At 38.5% G+C, this 24761-nt stretch overlaps 1 protein-coding gene across 3 annotated transcripts; it reads right to left on the bottom strand.

The window, feature by feature from the left end:
- Nucleotides 1-36: 36 nt before the first annotated feature.
- On the bottom strand, nt 37-23753 carry RB195_007389 (uncharacterized protein; the record flags this gene model as incomplete). Of its 3 annotated transcripts, XM_064180983.1 has the most annotated exons (9): nt 71-117; nt 271-384; nt 1669-1813; nt 4257-4779; nt 4836-6203; nt 11739-11905; nt 17475-17662; nt 19926-20006; nt 23582-23753. In XM_064180983.1, 9 exons carry the CDS (start codon nt 23751-23753, stop codon nt 71-73), a joined length of 2805 nt encoding a protein of 934 aa, XP_064037811.1. The 3 variants fall into 3 exon arrangements, with proteins under 3 accessions (XP_064037813.1, XP_064037811.1, XP_064037812.1); XM_064180985.1 differs by lacking the exons at nt 11739-11905; nt 17475-17662; nt 19926-20006; nt 23582-23753 and having other exon boundaries at nt 37-117; nt 271-314; nt 4836-5039; nt 5214-6244; XM_064180984.1 differs by lacking the exons at nt 71-117; nt 271-384; nt 1669-1813; ... (2 more) ...; nt 11739-11905; nt 19926-20006 and having other exon boundaries at nt 17430-17662.
- Nucleotides 23754-24761: the final 1008 nt, after the last annotated feature.

Below are 24761 nucleotides of genomic sequence, written 5' to 3'. Positions count from 1 at the left end.
GAAACGGATCGTACAGGAAAAGTGGTGGGACGCTGTTCAGGTTATCCTGGATTCGACCATCGCATTCGAGTTAAATTCGAAATCGAACGAGTTTATCACACCTGTGTGTGTGTTCTCCTAAAAAAGGCACCATCTAAAACTTTGAAGAACGTTACAACCCAGATTCACTGGATTGACGGAACCCAAGCTAATGTTGCTTAACTGCCTTGATCAACACATTCTTTCAACTGATTGAGTAGTTTGCTTAGCATGGCAGAACAACGCATTTACCCTCATTAGGAGTAGGAGATTTTCCGTATTTTGCGCCGTAGCTCCTGAAAAGTGACACCAAGAGCACTGCACCTATTACCGTTCGTCCATGTCTTCTGCATGCATTCATCATGCCTGAATAAGAGAAGAAATTTTGTGAAGTTTTTCATCGACAATTCAAGACAAGAGAGGGGCAGGTGTGGCGGTTAGCGGTTACGAATCCGAAGTTATTGATCTACATGAAAAGATTTGTGAATGGCAGCAGTTGTCAACTTAAATACGAGTGCTAAATTGATTTTGGAGTTATTCACGGGCGATTGATTCGCCGTCTCCACATAAATTTTACTATTATCGAAAAAAAAGGAATAAATAAGAATCCGCCCTAGTGCTCACCAAGACTTTCATCCCTCCGGGGTCCGGATAAATTGGCACCAGACTTGTCTGGGAGGATAAAAACACTGACTTAACAAATCGGCCAGCCACCCCAAGTCATGGTATGGGCCAGTTACGCGTTCGTAAACCTCAAACGATTCTGAATTGAAGTGAACGTGGTGGCGCAGGTCCCAAGCGGATTGAGCGGATCGCCAGAAACTTTAAACTTTAACTTTAAACAATACAAGAAGACTGAAATGAGGTTAGTCTTAGGTTTTCTTCATAGTTACACTTCCAACCACGAAACCATCCAGCCTAATCAAATCTAGCGTTTACATGAAAAATTAGAATGTATGAAGAAATGATGATAAGATACGAGATTAAACCACACACCCAGTCACACCTCCTCAACGCGCAAATGCTTAAAGGCATCACCCCACGAATCTGTGGTGGTACAGATTTTCGGTGGAGTATTCGTGTACGGGATCGTAGAGTATTGAGAGAAGGATGATTCAGTCCATTTCTTCCTAACTGTCGTAGAAAACGGCCCAGAAGATGCGGCTTCGAGCGTTCCGGCGCGCTATTTTCCACAACGAGTTCGATTGGAGCGCGTCAGCCTTGTACACGCGCCGCATCATCCGGGCCGTTTTTTACGGCAATTAGGAAGAAATGGACGGAATCACCTCCCTCTCCATAATTTACTCTAAATTTACTCTTAAAATACTTGCAGTAACGTTACATAGTCGTCATTTTTTAGATAACCATACCGATTTTCACATGAACACAGCATACGTTATATGAAACGCCAGCATATTCTTCTTCTTTCACTGTGGTTGAGTTTGAAAAACACCACAATACACCTGTCGTTCAGTAATAATCGTCAAAACTGCAGAACGAGGTCTGCACTTTGGAAATCATGAATCATAATTTTTCTGGAGGCGAAGGCGGAAGTGTTGAAGAAGTATTAGATTCGCAACTAATTTTTGTTGCACTTTGCAAAGGTTAATTTGCAAAGTGTTTATTCTTGCACATTTAGTTTTCAATTACTGATGTATTCTCCATCGGTGTCGACGACATGTTGCCAACGTTCAGGCAGTTTATACATTCTTTCCTTGTAGAAGTCCGGGAACTTGCGACCAAAGAATGGCTGGAAGGCCGTTTTGAAGTCATCCTCACCAATGAAGTGACGTCCCTTCAGGTGATGAGGTAGAGATAGGGATAAGTGGTAGTTGGACGCGAGAATGTCCGGACTGTGTGGCGGATGGGGAAGGATGGCGCAGTCGAGACTGTGGATCTTTATTTAAAGGCATCACTCCACGAATCTGAGGTGGTACGGATTTCAGGTGGAGTATTCGTATACAGGATAGTAGATTATGGGGAGTGGGGTGATTCCGTCCATTTTTTCCTAATTGCCGTAGAAAACGGCCCGGAAGGTACGGCTTCGAGCGTTCTGGCGCGCTCCAATCAAACTCCTTGTAGAAAATAGTGCGCCAGAACCCTTGAAGCCGTATCTTCCGTTTTTTACGGCAATTAGGAAAAAGTGGACGAAATCACTCCCCTCTCCATAGTCTCCCATTCCTTGTACGAATACTCCACCTGAAATCCGTGCCACCTCAGATTCGTGGAGTGATGCCTTTAATCGCCATTCATCAGGAGCAACTTTAATCAAACTAGTTCCTCTGCGATAAATTGGTCACTATCAAAAAACGGTCACTATGAATGGAGTTACACATCGTCACCGGGAAATAATGGTTGTCAACAGGAAACAAAAAAATCTGTCGCACAAATGCAACTAACCTAACTCTATATTTAGGACATACAGCAAATGAATTGTTTCCGTGAAAAAAAAATGATGTGAACTGTGACCTAATGAAATTTCGGTCTTTGTAGTTACAAACCACGTGAGTAACGTTTCAATGATATTGCAACAGGAATCGAATTATTATCTGCAAAGGTTGTTACAACAAACAACAACAGTGGAAGCAAACTTCGCACAATTATGCATCAAAAACTCGTTACAACTTGAGGCACAGAAGCACAGGCAACGATCATTGCAATTCTTCTAAATCATGTTGAGATTCCTTTATTTTTTCTTTCGCTTTTGTGGAAAGATCAACTGTCTCAACTGCCCGAGCTTTTCATGACCGATTCTTAATGCATCAAATCTGAAGGTTTTCTTAAGTCTCCAGAATTATATTTTCTAAGACATGGCATATTATCAAAGATGAATAATTCTTATATCGTATTCATCAAACCAGCATGCTTATCAGCTGTCCTTCATCCGACATTTTTGAAATTCGATCAGGCATTATGGATTTAAGAAATAGATTGAGCGAAAGTTGGCGATTTTCTTGACTTATAGTCTAATACAGGGGCGGATGTGACGCAGTCGGTTAGAGGTCCGTTCTAGCCACACGGTCGAGGGTTCGAAACCGCCCTTGTGCAAACCAAATCTTTCATCCCTCCGGGATCAATAAACTGGTTGGTACCAGACTTGTCTGGGAGGGTAAAAACAGTGACTTGATCATCGGCTTACCCCGCAAGTCATTGTATAGGCCAACATGCATTCCAAAACCTCATCGATTACGAATTCCAGTAAAACGAGTTGACGCGTCCCAAGTGGATTGATACGCCAGTGACTCTATCCTTTATCCTTTTATAGACCAATACAGTCTTCCTAGTTTCACCAAATGATAGAGTCAAAATGACATGAAGCACGGAGCAGTTGCGTAAGCGCCTCCACGTACACCGTTTTAGTTGCGCTCGAAACGGGCTGGTAGAGCGTAGCGATCAGGATCGAGGTAGCACACTTGCTAGCACCAATCATCGCTGTAGCTCGAGGCAGTCGCACCTCAATCGCAACCGCTAGTACCACCGCGCCGCTTCGAGCGTACCCGTTTATGCAACTGCATCGAGATTCACTTTCTTGGCTCCCTGACCCGACTATAACTTTGAATTCCTGCACATACCGTATGCTACTACATGTAATGCTTATAGTCACGAATATCGTCCGACTGAGTCAGCGGTGGTTCCGTTGTTCGTTAGATGCCACGTGAATAAGCCTCAAACTTGGGTAATTAAACCTTTATTTATCACGTACAATATACACCAATATCAGAGTAAGGCACGTTACATGGCAAATGTAAAAGAACAGACGTGATATAATACACACTACACACACATACACTTGCACAAACAGAAATGCATAAAATACAAGCATCACAAAAAGGGAGGTAAAAATATGTAAGCACACGTGGGAGGGAGGCAAGAGAAAAGGAGATGCTTAAGGCGAATGCTCGACTATGCTCTGAGCAATAAACACAGTTGGACTGTTTATATACGGTCCAAACTCTTTGTCTGCCCTCGGCGCTGTGTTGCTCTTCTGCTCTCTGATTGTGCTCGAATAGTTTTTGCACACCAGATGCGCCTGCTGTGCGAGAGTGCAACTCTCATTCATTGCCTGTTATTCAAATGCTCTTTGTTTGAGCATACCCACCGAGCGTAAACATATTTTTCTTACATCTTCATTTTTATGATCTATGGTCAGGTTTGTGACACTCCCCCCAGGGTTGTGAATTCGAGGGCCCTGGTTGACGGTTTTGGTGGTTCCTGAGCGTCTGCAGCTCTTCCCTCACCTTTTCCAGCTCTTTACGGCGCTTGTTTATCGTCTCTGGCAGGGCACAAAAGGTCTTGTTATGGTGCGTACTGCCGCAATACATGCATGTCTTGCCCTTGCTCCAGCAATGCTCCGTGTCATGATGGCTGTCGAGACATAAGACACAGCGTGCTCTTCTTGATCTCGTGTCCACAGTTGCATACTCTGGACAGCTGTCTGAGTAATGTTCTCCCCTGGCCAAACAGAATGAGCATGTTAGGAAGCGTTCTTCTGATCTCATGTAGTTAAGTCGTCTAATTTTCCTTTCTGGTACTTCCCTATTGTATCTGAGGAACTCCTCGATCCTGGCTCTTCGTTCATCTAGTAGCTCGCTCTGCTCCTTCTCTGCATACTCCTTTTTCGCCGAATGCTTTCTCTGGTATAGGTTGAAGCCCTTTCGCTTGTATCCTTCTGCTCCGTATATTCGTAATCGCCATATAGATCTAAGAGTATCCGAGGCGTTATGAGCTCTTGTGTACTTGGAAGTAGCGCCTTCAAGGCTCCTGTCAAAAGGAATATCTCCCCTTGTCGGGTTTTGTTGGAGGTATCCTCAACTCACATTACTGTGAGATTAGGTATTGAGATTGTGAGATTAGGTATTGAGCCCTCCGTAACGTGTGCGCTTTGCTTCTCGCACCTTGTTAAGTTCTGCCGTACATATGACGGCTTCTTCCTTTCTTCCTTTTTTTCATTTGAAACAGGACCTTGTTGAGGCGGCTTGACTGGTGCTGTCTTGAAGCACGTAGACGTATGATGCTTTTTTCTGCAATTTATACAGTCTTTGCTTTTGCAATCGGCATAAATATAGGACTTTGATCCACACCCAATGCAGCAGTTTGTCTTTTTTAAATATTCCAGTCGTGCTTTAGGTGCCGCTATTTTCGTGCATCTTGTGGACCAATGTTCTTTGCTATAGCAATAGAAACAAAAGGGAGACCGCCCTTTGATTTGGGACTCCGGTTCCTTTGTAGTTTTGCTTAGAAGTTGTGGACGTTCTATCCTCTTTGGCAAATGCAGTTCAATTTCTTCTTCGCGTTTTATGACAATGTCAATTGTTGTCATCAATTTCTTTAATGTCCAGGTCTCTCCTTGGGGCAGAGAGACCTTTTCTTTAAGTGTGCTGCGTTGAATCCTTTCTGTGAATTTAGAAAGAATTTTTGATAGCAGGCATGGACTATCGGGAGGTTCGCCTTTGCTTTCGAGTTGTGCGATAATTGCCGACAGTTGATCATGCAGTTTTCGTTGGTCCCTTAATTGTGGGCTTCTAGCACTCCAATGCTCTAGCTGTCGATGCAGTCCAGTGATTATATTTTGGACGTTGCCGTATCTCTCCTTCAAATGCTGTACTGCTAGCGGGTAGTTTTCTGAAGTGATTTGAAAACGAGCTATTGATTCACGGGCTTCTCCTTTTAATGTTCTCACAAGATAGTTGAATTTTTGCAAATTTGAGAGCGGTAGAGAATGCACCGTAGCGTTGAATAGCTCCCAGAAGCTATCCCATTGCCAGCTTTTGCCGTTGAACTCCGGTATTGGTATCCTCGGCAGCTCTATCTTGGCTGCAGGAACTTCTGGTGGAGGATGAGATCCAGTATATGTTGGAAATGTAAGGTTATGAGAGGCTAGGCTAGCCTTGGTCATTTCCAACTTAAGAAGCATATCAGTAGTACTGGCGATGAGTTCCTCTGCGTTAGTAATACATTCGGACACTTCATCGTCTTCTTCCTTGGTGAGGGGTTCCGATATTCTGTCCACCGTGTCCGTGAATGCGTATAGGGCTCCTCCAGAGGTTGTTTGAAGGGTTTTTATCTCCACTATAGCATTCTGGACTTGCTTTAGTGCTGCGTTGCATGCTTCCCTATCCTGTAGGTTGACGTCGCTTCCCAATTCTGCATGCTTTGCCAAAAGTTGCGTTAGGGAATTGAAATGCCTAGTCAGAACTCTCTTTCTTGTTTTGAGAGATGTCGCCATTTTATCTTGGCTTGGTCAGGCTGGAATATAATTTGTGAACTGATGATGTTCAACAATTATATTTAAGTGGTTTCGAGGATAAGAGAATGCTTTGAATGCAAGAGGAATAGTTTCCCAAGTTCGAACAGGCGATAATGATGAATGCAAACGCAAAGTTATAAGAGCATGCAATAATATTGTGATGCTCACCTTCATATTTTTGTGGTAGATTTGTTGGTGTTGGCGCGGTCGTTCGTATTGCCGATGCACCAGTTGAGTCAGCGGTGGTTCAGTTGTTCGTTAGATGCCACGTGAATAAGCCTCAAACTTGGGTAATTAAACCTTTATTTATCACGTACAATATACACCAATATCAGAGTAAGGCACGTTACATGGCAAATGTAAAAGAACAGACGTGATATAATACACAGTACACACAAATACACTTGCACAAACAGAAATGCATAAAATACAAGCATCACAAAAAGGGAGGTAAAAATATGTAAGCACACGTGGGAGGGAGGCAAGGGAAAAGGAGATGCTTTAGGCGAATGCTCGACTATGCTCTGAGCAATAAACACAGTTGGACTGTTTATGGTATGGTCCAACCTCTTTGTCTGCCGTCGGCGCTGTGTTGCTCTCCTGCTCTCTGATTGTGCTCGAATAGTTTTTGCACACCAGATGCGCCTGCTGCGCGAGAGTGCAACTCTCATTCATTGCCTGTTATTCAAATGCTCTTTGTTTGAGCATACCCACCGAGCGTAAACATATTTTTCTTCCTTCTTCATTTTTATGATCTCTGGTCACGTTTGTGACACCGACGACCTTCCACGTGTCATCCGCCGGTGCACCACATTGATTGCACCACCATCGGAAGTGGCTACATAAAATCGTCTTCACTTCTTTGGTACCGAGGAGATCAACAGATTGCCTTATTCAACGAGTTCTGAGGAATTTGTTGGGTTTAAACGGGAAAAGGCCAGCTGATTACGTCCAAGCTTTCGCAGAAAATCAAGAAGGTCGGGCAGAGTTATGTCCATGGACAACGCACTTCGGCGAAGTGCCAAAGTGAGCCTAATCCGACGACAACTTTTTATCTATGTTTTCTATTGGGTTCAGATACAGGTCTGGTGTACCCATCGAACCCTATTTTATGGAAATCTGGCGCCGGCGCACCAATCCGACGCCGTTGGGCTCGTGGCAACCCACTTTATGGATATCTGGCCCCGGCGCACCAATCCGATTATTTAAACCCTTATTGAAAATTTTAGTGCATATAATAATAAGATACGAATCAATTGGTTTTTAAAATGATTTCCTTGAGCTGTAGCCAAGATTGGTATTGATCGTCCTTATTAAACAACGGCTAAACTAACAAGAATAAATTGGTATGTATCTTCTAACTTCTCTGTTCCACAGCAGTTCTCCCTCAAAAGCACAAAAATTGGAGCAAAGAGGAAAAATGGTAAAACTCAGAAACTTGAATAGAGGGAGGCATGCCGTCCAGATTAAATTAATGAAAATTGTAATTCTTGGATATCGCAAAGAAAACCTTCCACTAGCGCTTAGCAGTAGTTTGCCAAGAAAGTCTTGTCAGGGTTTTTTTTTTTGAAAAGTCCGGAAGCTTAGACTTTTGATGGATACCAATGATATATCATGTGGTAGTTGTAGAACATCCTCGAAGCTTCTCCGCCAACGGTACTTATAGCCGGCTACGCTTAAGCACAATGTCAGTTTCACAGCAACTGCTTCGAGCCGTCATTTTCTATGAACGACGTCGCGGCAGCGGTGCGACGACAACAGTCCGCAATATCAATAGCGGATTGGCAAAGGACACCACTACCCTCAGGACTAATCACTCCTGGTTCGCTCTCTTCACGGGAAGAGACACTATCTTCGAAATTAAAGGCATCACCCCACGAATCTGAGGTGGTACGGATTTCAGGTGGAGTATCGTAGATTAAGAAGAGGGGGTGATTCCGCCCATTTCTTCCTAATTGCCGTAAAAAATGGCCCGGAAGACGCGGCGTGAGCACACGGATGGCGCGCTCCAATCGAACTCGTTGTAGAAAATAGCGCGCCGGAACGCTCGAAGTCGTATCTTCAGGGCAGTTTTTACGGCAATTTGGAAGAAATGGACGGAATCACCCACCTCTCCATAATCTATGATCCCGTATACGAATACTCCACCTGAAATCCGTACCACCTCAGATTCGCGGCGAGATGCCTTTGATCCAGGTCTTCAAATTGTGGAAATGCAGTCATTTTCGACACTGTCAAAAAGCAGTAGAACCAAAGCAGCAGTAGACCAAATAGGGCCGATTTTTCACTCCATCGGTCACTAATATTTGATAACGAGTCAGTGCTCAATATCAGCAATGGAGTTTTCTGGTGTACGTCAGGTGTTTTCTTGACAAGTAGCACTAAGAATTCATATTTGCCCATATTTGAGCAACAACTGCGAAGTTTGGAGAAGCACGAGGCCAATAACTGGTGAAGTATACTTTTTACGGCGGAGATGATTTAATTGACTTCTATTAATTATTATTATTATTATTATTAAAAATAGAGAAGTTAAAAAAATGAGATGAAAACCGTACTGGTATTAGAAGTACTCCACAGTCAATCAGGATAATAAAAAGAGGTCCCAAGTCCCAATCTTCTGTAGGAAGAAGACGCTGAAATTTACGACTGCTTTAATGACTGGGGGAAGCTGACAGATACAGCTAAAAAATAAAATTGTAGGTACCAAGTGCTAAAAAATAAAATTGTAGGTACCAAGTGCTAAAAATTAAAATTGTAGGTACCAAGTGGAAAAAAGCAGATTTGTTCCGAAGAAGAGTGTGAAAAATCAAGTGACACCACCACAGGAACAGTAAAGCTGAGAAATTGCATAAAATACGCTGAACATTTTTTCTAAAAAGAGAGAGGAGAAAAAATGAAATGTAGAAAAGAAGTAGAAAACACAAGAACAACATGAAAACTGCTGAAAGGCTAAAAGAAGTACACAAGAGGAGAGAATTTTAGTTCCATCCACAATTCATCAACGCCTTATACGATTGTAATCGAAAAAGTGTACTTAAAAAGAAGATTCTTCATTATTTCTGGGAAAATTCCCCGTTCAGATTCTTCCATATATCAGGAACTATGCAGAGAAATGAGCTTTCGTATGAGAACAGATGTTGGTTGTAACAGAACGAACCCTAAACAGAAATCACTCGTTCGATCAATAAACATTGACATTTCAAAAAGCTCAGATATCTCTATTTTTGATCGGTTTTTGGTGAGCTTCCAAATATAAGTAATTTTAAGCAAAATTCTGCGACCATGGAGAAAAAGAGCATCCAGTACCTTAAGCGGAGAAATGCAAAGAAGTTCAAACATGCATTTTCTGACAGAACATTCATATTTTTTCATATTATTATTTATTTTATTTTTCAATTTATTATTTATTGTTTATGTCTATTTATTCCCATTATTTTTATTTTAATATTGCTTATTATTTTACATTTATTTACTTATTTTATTATTTTGTACTTTTATTAATTATTTATATGAATAATTAATAAAAGTATAAAATTATTATAAATATATAATAAATATATAATAAAGTATAATTAATTATATTAATTCCTAAACATTTTCTTATAACTTACTGGGGGAACTCATGGTTTGAGAAATTTAATCTTTTGAGAGGAAAAATCTTTTGAGAAGAAAAAGATTTGAGATTTGAGAAATGTAGTCAACAATACTATCTTCAAGCAATGATCTCTGAAAAATTACAGAAAAAAATTAGAAGAGGCAGCGGGTGCGGTTGTAGCGGTTGGAGAGGCTCCGCTGCCTGAACGATCGATCGGAGGTCGAATCCGCCCTAGTGCTCACCACAAGCCTTTCATCCCTTCGGGGTCCGGATAAATTGGTGCCAGTCTTGTCTGGGAGGATAAAACCACTGACTTGACCCGTCCGCTAGCCCCCGCAAGTCATCGCATGGGCCAGTTACACGTCCCGTAAACCTCAAACGATTCTGAGTTGAAGTCGATCGCGCAGGTGCATCCTAACCGGATTGATTGACGCCAGTAACTTTATCCTTTTATCATTCATCCATACCTTTTTTATAACTGCTTATTTCCATTGCTTCTATATCAAACTATCTATTTCTTTCACTAATTTATACTATTATTTATAACTATTTCTGAACATTTTCGATAAAACTTACTTGGGAATTCATAAGCATTGAAAGGTGTCGCCAACAGAGCCATTTTCAAGGAATGGTTTCTCAAAAATTACGAGTTGGTTAAAAAAGTGCATTGTTTAATGAATTGTGATATCTTTGAATATGAATATGGATTTACAACTAGCTGTATCCACAAAATCCGTGACCCTGAATTCCAGCAAATTTTACTGCTGTATGATATTGTGAAATCATATATATTTATACTATTATTATTATTATTATTATTATTATTATTATTATTATTATTATTATTATTATTATTATTATTATTACTATTATTTAATGAAGCACTCAGGATGTTATCGTTTCCACTCCATCGATCACTGCCATTTCGTTCGTATCATCGAATGCATCAAATCATCCAATTTTCTAAGTTCTCGGATTTGTTCACGTATTTCACGGCTGAAATCGATCGATGTGAGATCTGTCGTCCACTAGGTTCCCTGCATCCATGATCTTATCCTGGTTGAGCAGCTACCAGAACTCATCCCTGACATCTATTGTGAAAATCGTAAAAATACATTAAAAAAGTAATATCGTGTGAATTTTTTGCGAAAAAAGTCAATTTTTTTCGCAAAAAATTGTCTTTTTGCAAAAAATTTCTCGAAAAAAAATTGCAAAAAATTTTTTCCTTTATCAGTTCCATGAGTTTTCACTAAGGTAACGGTTCGGCGACTTGTAGTTCAGGCGCTTGAAGGTCTAGGATGCGCAGCTGTCGAACGAAGGCTATTCATCCTGGAACTAACTCGGATGAGATTTCAGACAACCTTTCAAAGTAAAGAGTAACGAAATTAATCTCTTGGCAACGTACACGGCAGCACTAAAGAGGACGCTGCTATGTAAAATTTAGGGAAAATTCTAGTGAGCTTTGTTTTTTATTGTTTTTCATTTTATAGATTTTTCCATTTTTATGTTGTTTATTTTTTGCGCTTTCAAATACACAAATAGATAAATAAGCTTCGATCCGTATTATTTTAAGAATAAGGGACCTTCATATTTTAACAATTAATTTTTACAATTGATATGTAGAATATAAATATATAAATTATATAAAATTAATAGATAATTTTTATCGCCATCAAGGGCACCGCAAATGTATGTAGCTCGGTTCTGTAGGAGCACTACCGTTCATCTCTCACTTGAGTTCATTTTTTTTCTTAAGTTAGACAGAAAAAAATCGAGTTTTCTTTTTTTATGGATCTTTTCCAGGTGGAATTTAAGAGGGCAAGACCACTTGGGAAGCAAAAAATTTGCATATAGGTTCATTTTTCATTGTCGCACCTGCTGCTGTGTTTTTCTTTTCCACTTTTCTTAGTGTTAGTGTCCTGCTCCTCATCTCTCTCTTTATTTTTCTCATCTTTCAGCTCTCCACCTTTTTGTTTATGTTCCTCTTTCCTTCTGCTATCCTCTTTTTCGTCTTTCTTCTCACTTTCCTTGTCATCAGCTTGCTCAACCTCTCCATGAGCTGCCCTTCTTCTTCCACATCATCAATATCCTTATTTTTTCTGTGTGGATAGAGTACATAGTGTTGAATAATGAAAAAAATATCGAAAAGTGAAGATACAAGACCCAGTCTGCACATAGGTTTTTTCTAAACATTCTTTTCATCTTTCTATTGATTTTCTTGAACTGTAGCCAAGATTGTTATTGATCGTCTTTATTAAAAAAACGGCTAACGTTTCGGAGTTATCGCCTTCGTCAGAGCCTGAAAAATTCAAAGGCATTAGGGATTCACCCCACGGAAAGCATCCAAACGGTAGGCAAACTCGTCACTCACAGATTTAAAGACAGTCGAACATGGGCAATATTCTTTCCATCTCTTGGATGTGTGTCGGTATTTCCCAGTCAGCCTGTTTTAAGCACTTTCGTCTAGCCTTTATTTATTTGGCTTACAACTGCAGGTTAAATAGTTACCTTGGAGAGAGATTGAACTCGGAACCATACATAGATCTCCACTTCTAATTAAATTACTTGAATTCTTTCAAAAAGTAGCTCGGTGTTCAACATTTTTTTTTCAACATATCTTTTTTTTAGGCCTACAATTCTCAGTACCTGGAAATGATAGATGCATAGCTTACTAAAAAAATTATCTATCTTAGTATAAAAATTATCTATCTATCTCATAATTTTTGCGAGGACTGCGGCAGGAGAATTCAAATTTCGCTAGGATCAGGGCAAGAATTGCATAAACGCTGTGTAAGCCTAAGCACTGTGTAGACTGAAGTTTTTTTTAACGAATATCAAATTCCAGTACTTGTCTCTTTTTTCTATGTTTTTTGTACTGTTATAGTAATTGTTTGGAGTGAACAATGCAACAGCGTTTCATAACTTTACGCAACCGTCACACATTGATGACCACCACCGTAGCATTCCGGTTGATTTTCATCGCCGTAATTGTTATAATTGCATTTCATTCGCTTCACCGCTCATCGACATTTTATGATGACAACCTTAGTCTACGCTTTTTGTATTCATGTTATTTTTTCCTGCGAATTGTGCTAAATCTTTAGCAAGGTACCACGAAGCACAGCGTTACTATGAGTAGCATGAGATGTAACGTACAACACCGCTACTAACTTGTGTCCCAAAATCCGTCGCCGACGGATTAATCCGTCGCAAACCGTCGGAATTCTACAAAACTAGAAGCTTACAATGTAAACTATTGTCAAGTACAAGTTGTTTGCTGATAAATTTCCGAGAAGATTTTTCACAGCTTGGAAAGCATGGCGTTTTATTAGTCTTCGATGGAGCACTTTCGTGAATTTCTGAAGAGAATGGAAATTTCGGACCAACATATGATGTGGAGTACCAAAATGCTCTAAAAAACCTCCTGATTACGGATGTAATGAACATTTTGTCCAATTTCGAGAAATAAGCGGAAATCTTATGAACACCCCTTCCTTCCATGATGTATCCGCGGGATATGCCTATGGAAGGATTGCGAAGGTGTGAAAGTAATTAACGGGGCTTGAGGAAACTTTTCCCGTTTTCAGGCCACACATTTGTCAAAAGTAAATTCTGGAAGTATATTTGAAATCAGCAGCTCATTTATTTTCGAATGGTACTTTCAAAATTTAATTTTGACCACTTCCAAGAATTCCGACGGTTTGCGACGGATTAATCCGTCGGCGACGGATTTTGGGACACAAGTTAGTAGCGGTGTTGTATGTAAAGCTTTGCTTTATGCAAATGTGGTCGTAATCCTCCCAGATCTATCATGAACTAAGAAGAACTTCGACACCGTACCGTGCACCAACACGTCCTGTCACTGTCAAAAGATTGCGTTTCGCTAGATAAAGGATAAAGGATACAGTGTCCGGAGCTAATCAATCCACTCGGGTTCCCTGCTCGACGTTCACTTCAATTCAGAATCGTTTGAGGTTTACGAACATGTAACTGTCCCCTACAAGGACTTGCGGGGGCTAGCCGACGGGTCAACTCAGAGTTTTTATCCTCCCAGACAAGTCTGGTACCAATTTATCCGGACCCCGAAGGATGAAAGGCTTGGTGAGCACCAGGGCGGATTCGAACCTCCGATCGATCGCGCAAACACAGCGGTAACTATTACCGACTGTGCTACTAATGCCCCATTACATTTATGTTATTTATTATTTACATAGCAGATAATTAAGCGGAGTCGGCAAAGATTTTGTAGACGATTCCAGTGCTCGAATAATAACGGAAAGATGAAGCTCAATGAAAGTGGAGCAGCATGGAATCACTTCTAAATTTATTGTATCTGATTCAAGATAAGTTGGCAGCACCTTATCCACCGAAATTGGTTGCAGAGATATGCGCAGAAGAAGCGATTGATATAGAAAGGTTTCGCCAAGCTTGAAAGTTTGATCATTTATATGTTTGTAAAGTTTGTAAAGTTCAAGTAAAAATATATCTTTATGTTAACCGCTTGTTTTTTCACATTTGATGTTAAATCTCGGCCCCATAAGCACAACCTTAAGCACCTCCTACACTTAGGATGCTTGGATAGAAATGCGATTTTTTAAGCCAATTTTAGAATTTCACAAAAAAAAAAAGCAGTGCCAATATTTTATTCCATGATATATTCTTCAGGGTGTAGCTCAGCCAGTAAGAGGATTCGCTGTGGCGCTATGATCGATCGGAGGTTCGAATCCATCTGCAAAGTTTGTGAAGTTCAAGTAAAAAGATATCTTTATGTTAACCGCCTGTTTTTTCACATTTGATGTTAAATCTCGGCCCCATAAGCACAACCTTAAGCACCTTCTACACTTAGGATGCTCCAATACCAACTAAGTCCTTCACCGCTCTGGGATCAATAAATTGGTATCAATAAATTGTCTGGAAGGATAGAAATACTGATGCGATGCATCGGCTAGACTCCGAAAGTCATGGTATCCGTAGGCTGGGAACTACGGGTTCGTAATCCTCCAGCGATTCTGAAATGAAGTGAACGTGGTTGATTGATTGATTGATTGATTGATTACCGCTGAACACTTCACCTTTTGTGTTCTTCTCAACCATTAACAGCACTTTGCTAACGTCCACGTAGAAAGTCGATGCCCTCCTTGTAGAACTGAGCCGAGTGCGCGTCAAAAGAGGTTGGCGGTCCAGATGCGCGCTTCATCCATGTCGTTGTAGTTTTTTTCTTCCATATTACTGTCCAGATGTAGTCAGGAGGAATCTCTGGAGTTAGGAATGATTTCCGAATGAGTGCAGAAATTCACAGAACAATCATTATTTAATTATTTAACTATTATAAATTAATTAATTAATTTTGCAATTTTTCTTTGAACTGTTCGTGATGAAATCTTCTGCATTATAAATAGTTAGATTTGCAACAGGAACAAGGAACAAATGAAGTGACAAGGGAAGTCAGTGTTTCCAACGATAATCACGAAAAAAATCATTAAAAATTACTTTGAAAGTAAGATACTCATGTGATGGATGATAAGGCCCCTGCAAAAGACTTTAGGGGGGATTTTTTTTATTTTTAAGGAGACGTAACTTCTTCCTATCAGTAACATTCCGTTTATGTTTGCAACCCCAACGGATTAATTAGGTACGTGATTCATTATCGCTATCAAATTTAAGACGAGTCCATAAGCTCCTCAACGTCCAAAATAAGACGACAACATTCGTTTCTCACTCAATCTGTACGTTATTGACCGTTCCTGGGTTTTTCTCATTTTTCTGAGGGGATTTTAACCACAACTTTCGTGCAAAATGTGCTGAATACGATACCACTTGCTACATTACACGCTATCTGAGCGCTAAGCGTTTAAAATTGAGGTAATTTCCGAAGTAAACAGTTCTTGTTTACTCAAGAAACAAGATTTTGCAGAGTAAAAATTTATTTTTACAGTTAGAGGTTAAACTTCTTTATTTTAGCTGCGCGGTGCTCACAGCTGGGCAGAAATATTTAGTATTGTAAGATTTACGCTAATTCCAAGGGCCTATAGGATTGACATCGTTCATATTAAGCAAATTTTTATATTTAGTGTAGAGAGACACGGGAAAAATGCGACTGATGGTGTTTGGGTGTGGGATTGTTGAAGTGAGAATCGAAACCATGGAATGACGAAGATGGAGTGACGTTCAATAATTCAATTCATTCAATATTCAACAACTCCTTAGAAATAATTTATTATTCACTTTATTCTATTCTAGAACCTAAATTATGATGAATTACTTCATAAATAAATCGCAGTAAATATGTAGATCTTAAATGGAAGTCGTTATAGAAAGGTTAATAGTTTATAGTAATGATTAAAATCGGGGTGGGTATAGTGTAGCGGTTAGAGGTTCCGCTGTTCCTGCACGATCGATCGGATGTTCGAATCCGCCCTAGTGCTCACCAAGCCTTTCATCCCTCCGGGGTCCGGATAAATTGGTACCAGACCTGTCCGGGAGGATAAAAACACTGACTTGACCCGTCGGCTAGGTCCCATAAGTCATTGTATAGGTCAGTTACACGTTCGCGAACCTCAAACGATCGTGAATTGAAGTGAACGTGAGGGCGCATCCCAAGCGGATTGATTAGCGCCAGACACTTTATCCTTAAAGGCATCACCCCACGAATCTGAGGTGTTGCGGATTTCAGGCGGAGTATTCTTATACGGGATAGTAGATTATAGAGAGGAGGGTGATTCCATCCATTTCTTCCTAATTGCCGTAAAAAAACAGCCCGAAAGATGCGCGCGTGCACAAGGCTGACGCGCTCCATTCGAACTCCTTGTAAAAAATAGTGCGCCGGAACGCTCGAAGCCGTATCTTCCGCTAGCCGTTCGTAAACCTCAAACGATTCTGAATTGAAGTCGATCGCGTAGGTGCATCCCAAGCGGATTGATTACCGCCAGACACTTTATCCTTTACACCTCAGGTTATTCGAGTAATCATAAGCGAGAGTATTAGGTCCTGCATTTCCAATCTTCCACCTGGGATGTATCTTTTGATCTAAGCTAAGTTTCACTTTCGAGTTTTAAATTTCTAGTTTCTAGTTTTAAAAATCCCTATGTAGCTGAGTACGCAAAAAAGTAGGTCTATATTAGGCTGAGGAAGATGTTTCGAGAAACTTTGTTCTTTTTCAAAATTCATCTCTCTCTCCTTTTCTTCATTACTATCCTATTTATTATAGAATGGAAATGAGTCCCACTCAATCAAATTCAATACCAACTGATCGATACCTGTGGGATGAGAAAGTTTGGTTGGCTTCAGGCGATGTTGATCCGTCGACTATGCTGGGACTGTAAGAACTTCTTACAACCTCCAAAGCACACCCACTCCAATATCCAGTGAAAACAAATGTCAACAAAGAGAAAAACAAAGATTTTCATAATATTGCTGAACCTTCGGCGTGACTGGACAAAGAAGGATTTGATTTTTTCCGGTCGGATTCCCATTCCTCGTAAAGGGCAAGTGAAAGAGAGAGAATCGAATCAGCGATGGTACCGTCAGATTAGCGATGTCCTCGCAATTTCCACAGAGGAATCGAATTCAAATCCAGTTGATGGATTCGGTCACGAACAATTCAAAACTCACTTTCACGAGCCTCACATTCGTTTCTTTCCAAACCCATTCTTTTTTCGCATTTCCTTCCTTTTCTTTTGTTGCTGCTGACGGTGTGCGTCGGCCATCAGCCAGGAATGGGATTTCTTCGAGTTCATTGAGCACTGATTCGTTAATGTGTCTGAAACCAGCACCACCACCACCACCTGCACCACATTGACCTGGAACAAGGAAGAGGCTCAAGGAAGCCGCTCAGCAGCGTTGACCACATTACCTCATCCGCTACTCAAATCGTCTATGGATTTTTTGATTGACAAACCCCCCGGGGGAATTTCGAACGGTTAAAATCGTAACTATTATGGACGTTACCGTTGGAACATCAGGAAATATACCATAAAAAATAAAATGTAATAATAAAATGTAAAAAAAATATTTAAAAAACATAAATAAATATAAAAAACATAAGAATACAAACATAAAAATAATATCTAATAATACCATAATAAAACAATATGAACGTTTTTCAATCATTTTTCATTTTCACATTACAATTACATTTTTCAATCGTTGCTATGAATTTTCGCTGGAAATTTCCCGTTACTATGGATTGGTAGTAATTCCAACACTTTAATTACAACTAGATCACCTAGGCCGGCATCGTACATCGTATCGTACGGTATCGTACTGATCCGTAACTGTATTATTAACTGAGTGTATTATTTTTTCCGTTTTTCACTATGTATTTACGGTATTTCTTTTTTATTTGTACTTGCATATCCGTCCTCTTTGGCTGACCACTGAGCGTAATAAATAAACAAGTAAACAACTGCAACCTACCGTGACAAAATAGCAACTTGAAAGTAACCGAAATCCACGGGACCGAACCCTTTCGCAGGAATTTCACAACCTATGTACTTCAGCACTTGATTATGCCCTAAATCATTTTCATGCGATTTTTTCTCGCCCCGTCGGCGTCCACGCTCAAGAGTATGGACGACTCAAATAAGGACATCGCATAGCTGAAATTATTCTTTCCACTGCCCGATACGACCGTTTAATGAGCGAGAGATGTTTATTTTTCTTCTTTTGCTCATTCGTTGAATGTTTTTGTTGTGGTTATCGCTACGGTGGTTCTTCGCCTTCAATTCACAGGTCGAGAACGACTTTTTTTCCCCCGTTCTCAATTCGAAATCACCCGCACGTACATACTCTAAGCGCCTATCCTTCCTTATCCTTTCGAGGATTTTCATTCACTTAAAGTGCAACTCACAAATCCTTGACTCTGCTTTCTGCAGATTTCGTGAGCGGTGCAAATTTTTAGTTTTTCTCGTTTTTCAATCTTTCTTTTTTTCTATTAAATGCTATAAATTGTTATGATTTATTATTTTATTTTTCTACTAATTATTATAAATTAAGTTATATATTATATTGTTAAATATTATAAATTCTTATGATTTTATTCATTACTATAAATTATTAACCATTCTATAATGACTTCTACTTAAGATCTATCTACTATTATTTATTCGTTTATGAAGTAATTCGTTATAAATTAAGTTTTAAAATAAAATAAAATAAAATAGCTAACATACATATTTTGAAGGGTGTTTCCATATTTTCTCCTTTTTTTCGCTTCAAGATATACGTGAATTTGAATTCCAACATGTACGGTGCAATTTCTGCCACATTTATTCCTGCTTTAGTTTACTGGCTAAATTTATTTATAATTTATATATATTTATATTTATATAGAGTTTTAAAATTTATTTATATAATATAGAATGTGGAATGAATAATATAGAATGTTATAATAATAAATAATAGTAATATAATAATAATAATAATAATAATAATAATAATAATAATAATAATAATAATAATAATAAATTTATTTATATAATGTAGCATGTGGAATTTATTTTGGGATGCAACTTGGAAAATTACATTATTTACGTGATTACATCTGTAGTTCCGTGTATTCAACAGGAAAAACTGCATGGCCCCAGTTCTTGTATAGGTCCCGTACTGATTATGATCTACTAAAGCCATGGGACCTAGCCTTAGACTAAGAATAAATATATAAGCAGGTGAATTGCACCCCGCTCCAAGTTACAGTTCAAAAACCGTCATTTTAAAATGACGTCGAGACGAAGAAGAAAGAAAAACTGCTCCTGGCTGCCAATTTGAATAATTTTATTTATTTATTTATTTATTTATTTATTTATTTAATACATTCGGTGGTGTGTCAAGAAGGATGTGACATGGACAAATACAAAATAAATACTGTGAATAGATAGTGAAAAGAGAAGAAAAAAGGGTACAATCTGTAGGGATAAAAAAAGTAGAAATAAGTGTTAGGATTATTATTTTGTTATTATTGATTTATCATTTATTTATTCATTATTATCATTGATTTATTATTATTGATGAAGAATATCCGTGTACGATTCCGGCCTAAGTAATTTAGCACTCAAATCCACCCACATACAAGATACAGGATGTTATCGCTGTAGCGAACAATCGCTTCTTGTACCTCTGGACACATTCGTGAACGAGAACGAGCCACTAAAAGTAACAATTACAGGTTTAGTACAATGTATTGCACAACTGATTGACTTATTTGATTTAACTGATTTAATTTTACTTTTTTTAACAATTGATTTAATTTTTTAATTTTTAATATTGTCATTTTTCGGCTTGTTTTTCCTTTTGTTTTTTTTTGCTTTTTTGTTCGCTTTTCACCGAAATAGGGGATCCAGGATGAAAGTTCACGCGCGGCTGCTTCTGGGCGCTCAGCTCAGGTCTTCTGCGTTCGAAAAGACAGTCGATTCCAGTTCAAATTAGGGCTCAATCCAAAAAAAAGAGTATTTTTTTTTGGTTTATATTTTTTGTATATTTTTTTTTGTTTTTTGACTTCATCAATTTTCATTATGCTGCTAATATCTATAGCTTTAAAACTCCACAGCTCTTAGATCCCTAAGTTTCCTTCCTCAATCTGGATACGCCCTAAGCACTAAATTACCTGGATACTAAGTACTAAATTACCCAATCGTACACGAAACTGACCCTGCTCATTTTTTTTCCTTTTTTTCAATATTATTATTCTTTCGGTCTTTTCACTATGTATTTATTGTATTCATTTTCTATTTTCCCTCACCACATGCTTTTGGCATAGCGCGTAATAAATAAATAAATAAAATATTAGTCCAGGTCGTATATGTAGCTTGTATTTTCCAAACGTAACGTAACATAGAATGATTGCGTCGAAGCAGAACCATCTGTATATGCGGCGGCCCCCCGTGGAGTCTATCCTGGAATAAATTCGGAATTCCCCAACATTGAGCGATTCATGACGCTTTTGTCAAGCTTATTATTAAATTCTGGGGTTGGTGTAGCGCAGTCAGTTAGAAGTTCCGCTGTCTACACTAGCGGAGGTTCGAATCCGACCTGGTGCTCCAAGCCAAGCCTATCACCCCTCCGGATTATTTGTCCATATTCCATGAAAAATCTGACTTTTTATCCATGACAAAATTAAGCGAATCTGGGATGAGTTACTTGAAATCGTTCTGTGGAGTAAGAAATATTCCAAAATATGATAATCCTTTTATTCTTCCCTTTATCCTTTTATTCTTAAATCCTACCATTATATTCTTACTAGTCTTCTTACTCATAATGAACACTAGTTATTTCTTATAAGTAAACAATATAACTGATTTCAATCCAGCATTTGTCTCCTCAAGTTGAGGTGGACACACGATTTTTATAATCCTTTATCCCTTAGCTAACGTTCCGACGAATTTCGCTTCTTCAGAGTCTTAGGATCCTAGGATTTCACTGCCGCTGTTAGATATTCGTGGAGATTTCAATATGTTCGAGAAGTTTATCTTTTACAGTGATTTAGATCTGAAGCTATTTGTAACTGCATCTCTTCGGGGTGAAACTATCTGAACTGCACGAAAAGGATCTCACCCCGTTTTTTTTTACATTGAAATTAAAGGCCAATTTTTTGGATTTTTGTTCTAACTCATATGAAATGAGTTCTTTCTTTGGCACACCATTTTAGTTCAAGAAAATAAATGCGAAATATTGAAAATGGTTAGACATATTGAAAAATTATCAAAAAAAAATAAATTAAAAAATATAAGGGGACGAAAACTATAAGAATATTATATTACAAAAATATTTAAAAAAAATTATAAAAATAAAATGGTCAAATTGCCTTGTTACTAGAATTAGCTAGTGTGGTCTTTATTAACGATAAATAGGAAGCTTCACAAAACCAGCATCAGTCGGCAGCCGCCGATCCAGAACGTCTGAGGGAAAATATTCGGGATAATATTTTCTGGACAACATTCATTGAATTATTGCTATCTTTTGTCTATTCGTCTTTTGTTGACGCTAAAAAATATTCGGATAATTTTTGCGCATGTCAACTTAAATTTTTTTTCTTAAAAACGTACTTTATTTTATAAAATTCACAATTGAAAACAAACAAAACAACTCGGACGATTAAAAACTGGATTGAAAGTCTGTCAACACAAGGTCATTCTAATGATAGTGTCTATTGACCGATGATAAAATTATCTAAGTAAAATTTTTCTTTTTTCTATCGATTTGCTTGATCCGTAGAAGGAAAGAATGCGATACCTTTGGTTAGGACCGTTACCGTAAGCAAAAGTGTTAATTTCCTCTAAATTTTTTAAAATACAAATTTTGATTGAATATCTTCTGGTTTTTTTTGTTTATGTTTATTTATTTTTTAATTATATCTATTTTTTTATTCTTCTAAATTTTTTGAAATACAAATCGATTGATTGGGTTTTTTTTCTGGTTTTTTTCGTGTAGCGCTGCATGAATAGCGTTTTTAAATCATCGAAAAAAGTGTTAGAAAAAGGAAAACAGCAGAAAGGTATAAGAATTGGTATTGAACTTTATTTCATCTTAATTTTAGCTGTTAATAAAGAAATTTCGGTGGAAAACTAAGCTACGGCTCAAACAAAAAAAAGGGAAGAAAAAAAGAAATCTTTCTGAAATAGAAAATGTTTCTCTAGAAAAAAAAAACAAAAAACTATGCATTCAGCATGCCAAGATTCAAAGGACCATCAAAATGGGCACGGTTCTTTTTTTTAGATTGGCTGAATTACTACCAATAATCACTCTACTTTCCAATATCTCCAATACATTTATGAATTTATCATTTATGAACATTTATAATGCTCTGGACATGACAAAGTACAGTAGTTTTTTCCGGAAAACATCCATCAAAGTGCTGCAGCCTTCTATCCGTCTTCCATTCATTGATGCTAACTTTACGATGAGCATTTGCCGGGGTTGAAATTATATCTCCTCTCATATTTCTCTGAGATATTAATCCTACCGACGTATATTACATCATCGATAGAGTGAAGATCATATTTCACCATGAAATCTGCCTTCATGGATGTCTCCTGCCATTAAATCGACTCACAAATTGTTCGGAAGATTTTCCTCTCGAGAAAAAATCCCCCTTAGGTTATTTGATTGAGTTGATCCTAGCTGATATTCGTATAGGAAGTGGTGCAAATTTTCGATTTTTTACAGTACGTCTTTCAATCTTCGGGTGATATTTTCAGGGAAAAAATCGGAAAATTTTCTCCTCCTAATTCGCAAATTGTTAGGAATTTCGGGGGATTTTTTTAACCAGGAAAAAAATCGTATCGTTCTTAATTGGCAAATTGTTTGGGAATTTTTTTTTCCCGAGAAAAATTTCCCCTTAGATTATTTGATTGGGTTGATCCTAGCTGATATACGTAGTGGAATTGGTGGAGTTGATGATCTTTTCTATTGATTTTTTACAGTATACTTTTTTATTTTCAGGGGATTTTTATTCAGGAAAAAAATCTAATGGTCTTAATTCGCAAATTGCTTGGAAGTTTTTTTTTTCTCGAGAAAAAATTTCCTAGCAATTTGCGATTTAAGACTTAATAATTAAGAAGACGAATTAATTAATTAATTTTTTTCCCGAGAAAAAATTCCCCGCAGGTCATTTGATTTAGTTGATCCTAGCTGATGTTCGTAGTGGAATTGGTGAAGTTGATGATCTTTTTTATTGATTTTTTATAGTATCCCTCCAATTTCGGAGGAATTTTCTAGAAAAAAACCCATATTCAAACGATTTTCTTCGCGATTTCTCAGCATTCCCGTTGCCTGACATGGCATTAGAGACCGAGCGGCATCTGATTCAGAATCGCATTCCATCGTTGGCATAACATCGGCGATGATTCGGCGTCTCGGCCTTCTCACCCCCTCTCCGACCGCCAACGTTTCAGCCATCGGCAGCTGCTGAGAATTTATGAACCGTTTGCCGTCTGGTCGTCGTCATCAACTGAACTGCAACCATCCCCCCAGGGAGCTGAAGTGCGAACGTCCACCCCGTCGACAACGGATGATGTGGATGTTCCATGTATGTATGTTTCGTGCTGATTCCCTTGATCAAATAAATCCTCGCTACGTCCGTTCTTTCGCTGCGTTCGTTCGTTCGTTCGTGTTCCGTCGGTCGTTGCGTGCGGTTAAATGGTGCATGGTGTGCGTCGTCGTCGGACGTTGATGTAATCCTACGCAATTTTCGGCGGGAGGTTCACTTCGCACGGATCTTCGGTGGCATGGCGCCAACGTTCTTTCTTCCAATCATTCCACCTATTGTATGAATTCAAATTGTTGCTACGGATGACCGATTTCGTTTGTGGATTCTACGACTTCTTCGAAATACTTTGCGATTTCCAGCAGGAATTCGTGTCCTGGGCATTATGGCACAAATAATGTGTTTGATCTTTGAGAAAATTCAAAATTAAAAATAAAGTTCAAAATTTTTAAAAATTTAGCACTTCTAAGCGTCCACATTAGTCCAATTTCCATTAGAATTGGATAGCTCTAGTTAGGACCGTTACCGTAATCAGATGTGTAAATTTCTTCTAAATTTGTTTAAAAATTTTTCATTGAACTTTTCCTCCTTTTTCCCGTGTGGCTGTGCATGAATAACGTTTTTTTAGTCGTCGAGAAAGAAATTATTATTTAGAGAGATTAATAGAGGACGAGGCATTTAAACCGAACTTTGAAAATTTTAAAAGTAGTCAACTAATCTCTCCTCTCTTTTTTATTTCATTTTGTAGCAAAAAATCTCTTCTCCTTTTATTTTTTATTTCATTTTCTGGTAAAAATTTCTCCTCCTTTCTCTTCATCAAATTTTTTCTTATTTCTACTCGCTTCATAATTCAGTGCTGATTCTGTTTTTGATTGAGTTTGCTAAGTCCTGAAGCATTTCTTGAATTCACCACTTTCTTT

Source organism: Necator americanus, chromosome I (assembly GCF_031761385.1).
Source record: "Necator americanus strain Aroian chromosome I, whole genome shotgun sequence".
NCBI lineage: Eukaryota > Metazoa > Nematoda > Chromadorea > Rhabditida > Ancylostomatidae > Necator > Necator americanus.
The sequence above is the reverse complement of the archived record's forward strand: the minus strand, read 5'-3'. Positions and strand labels throughout refer to the sequence as shown.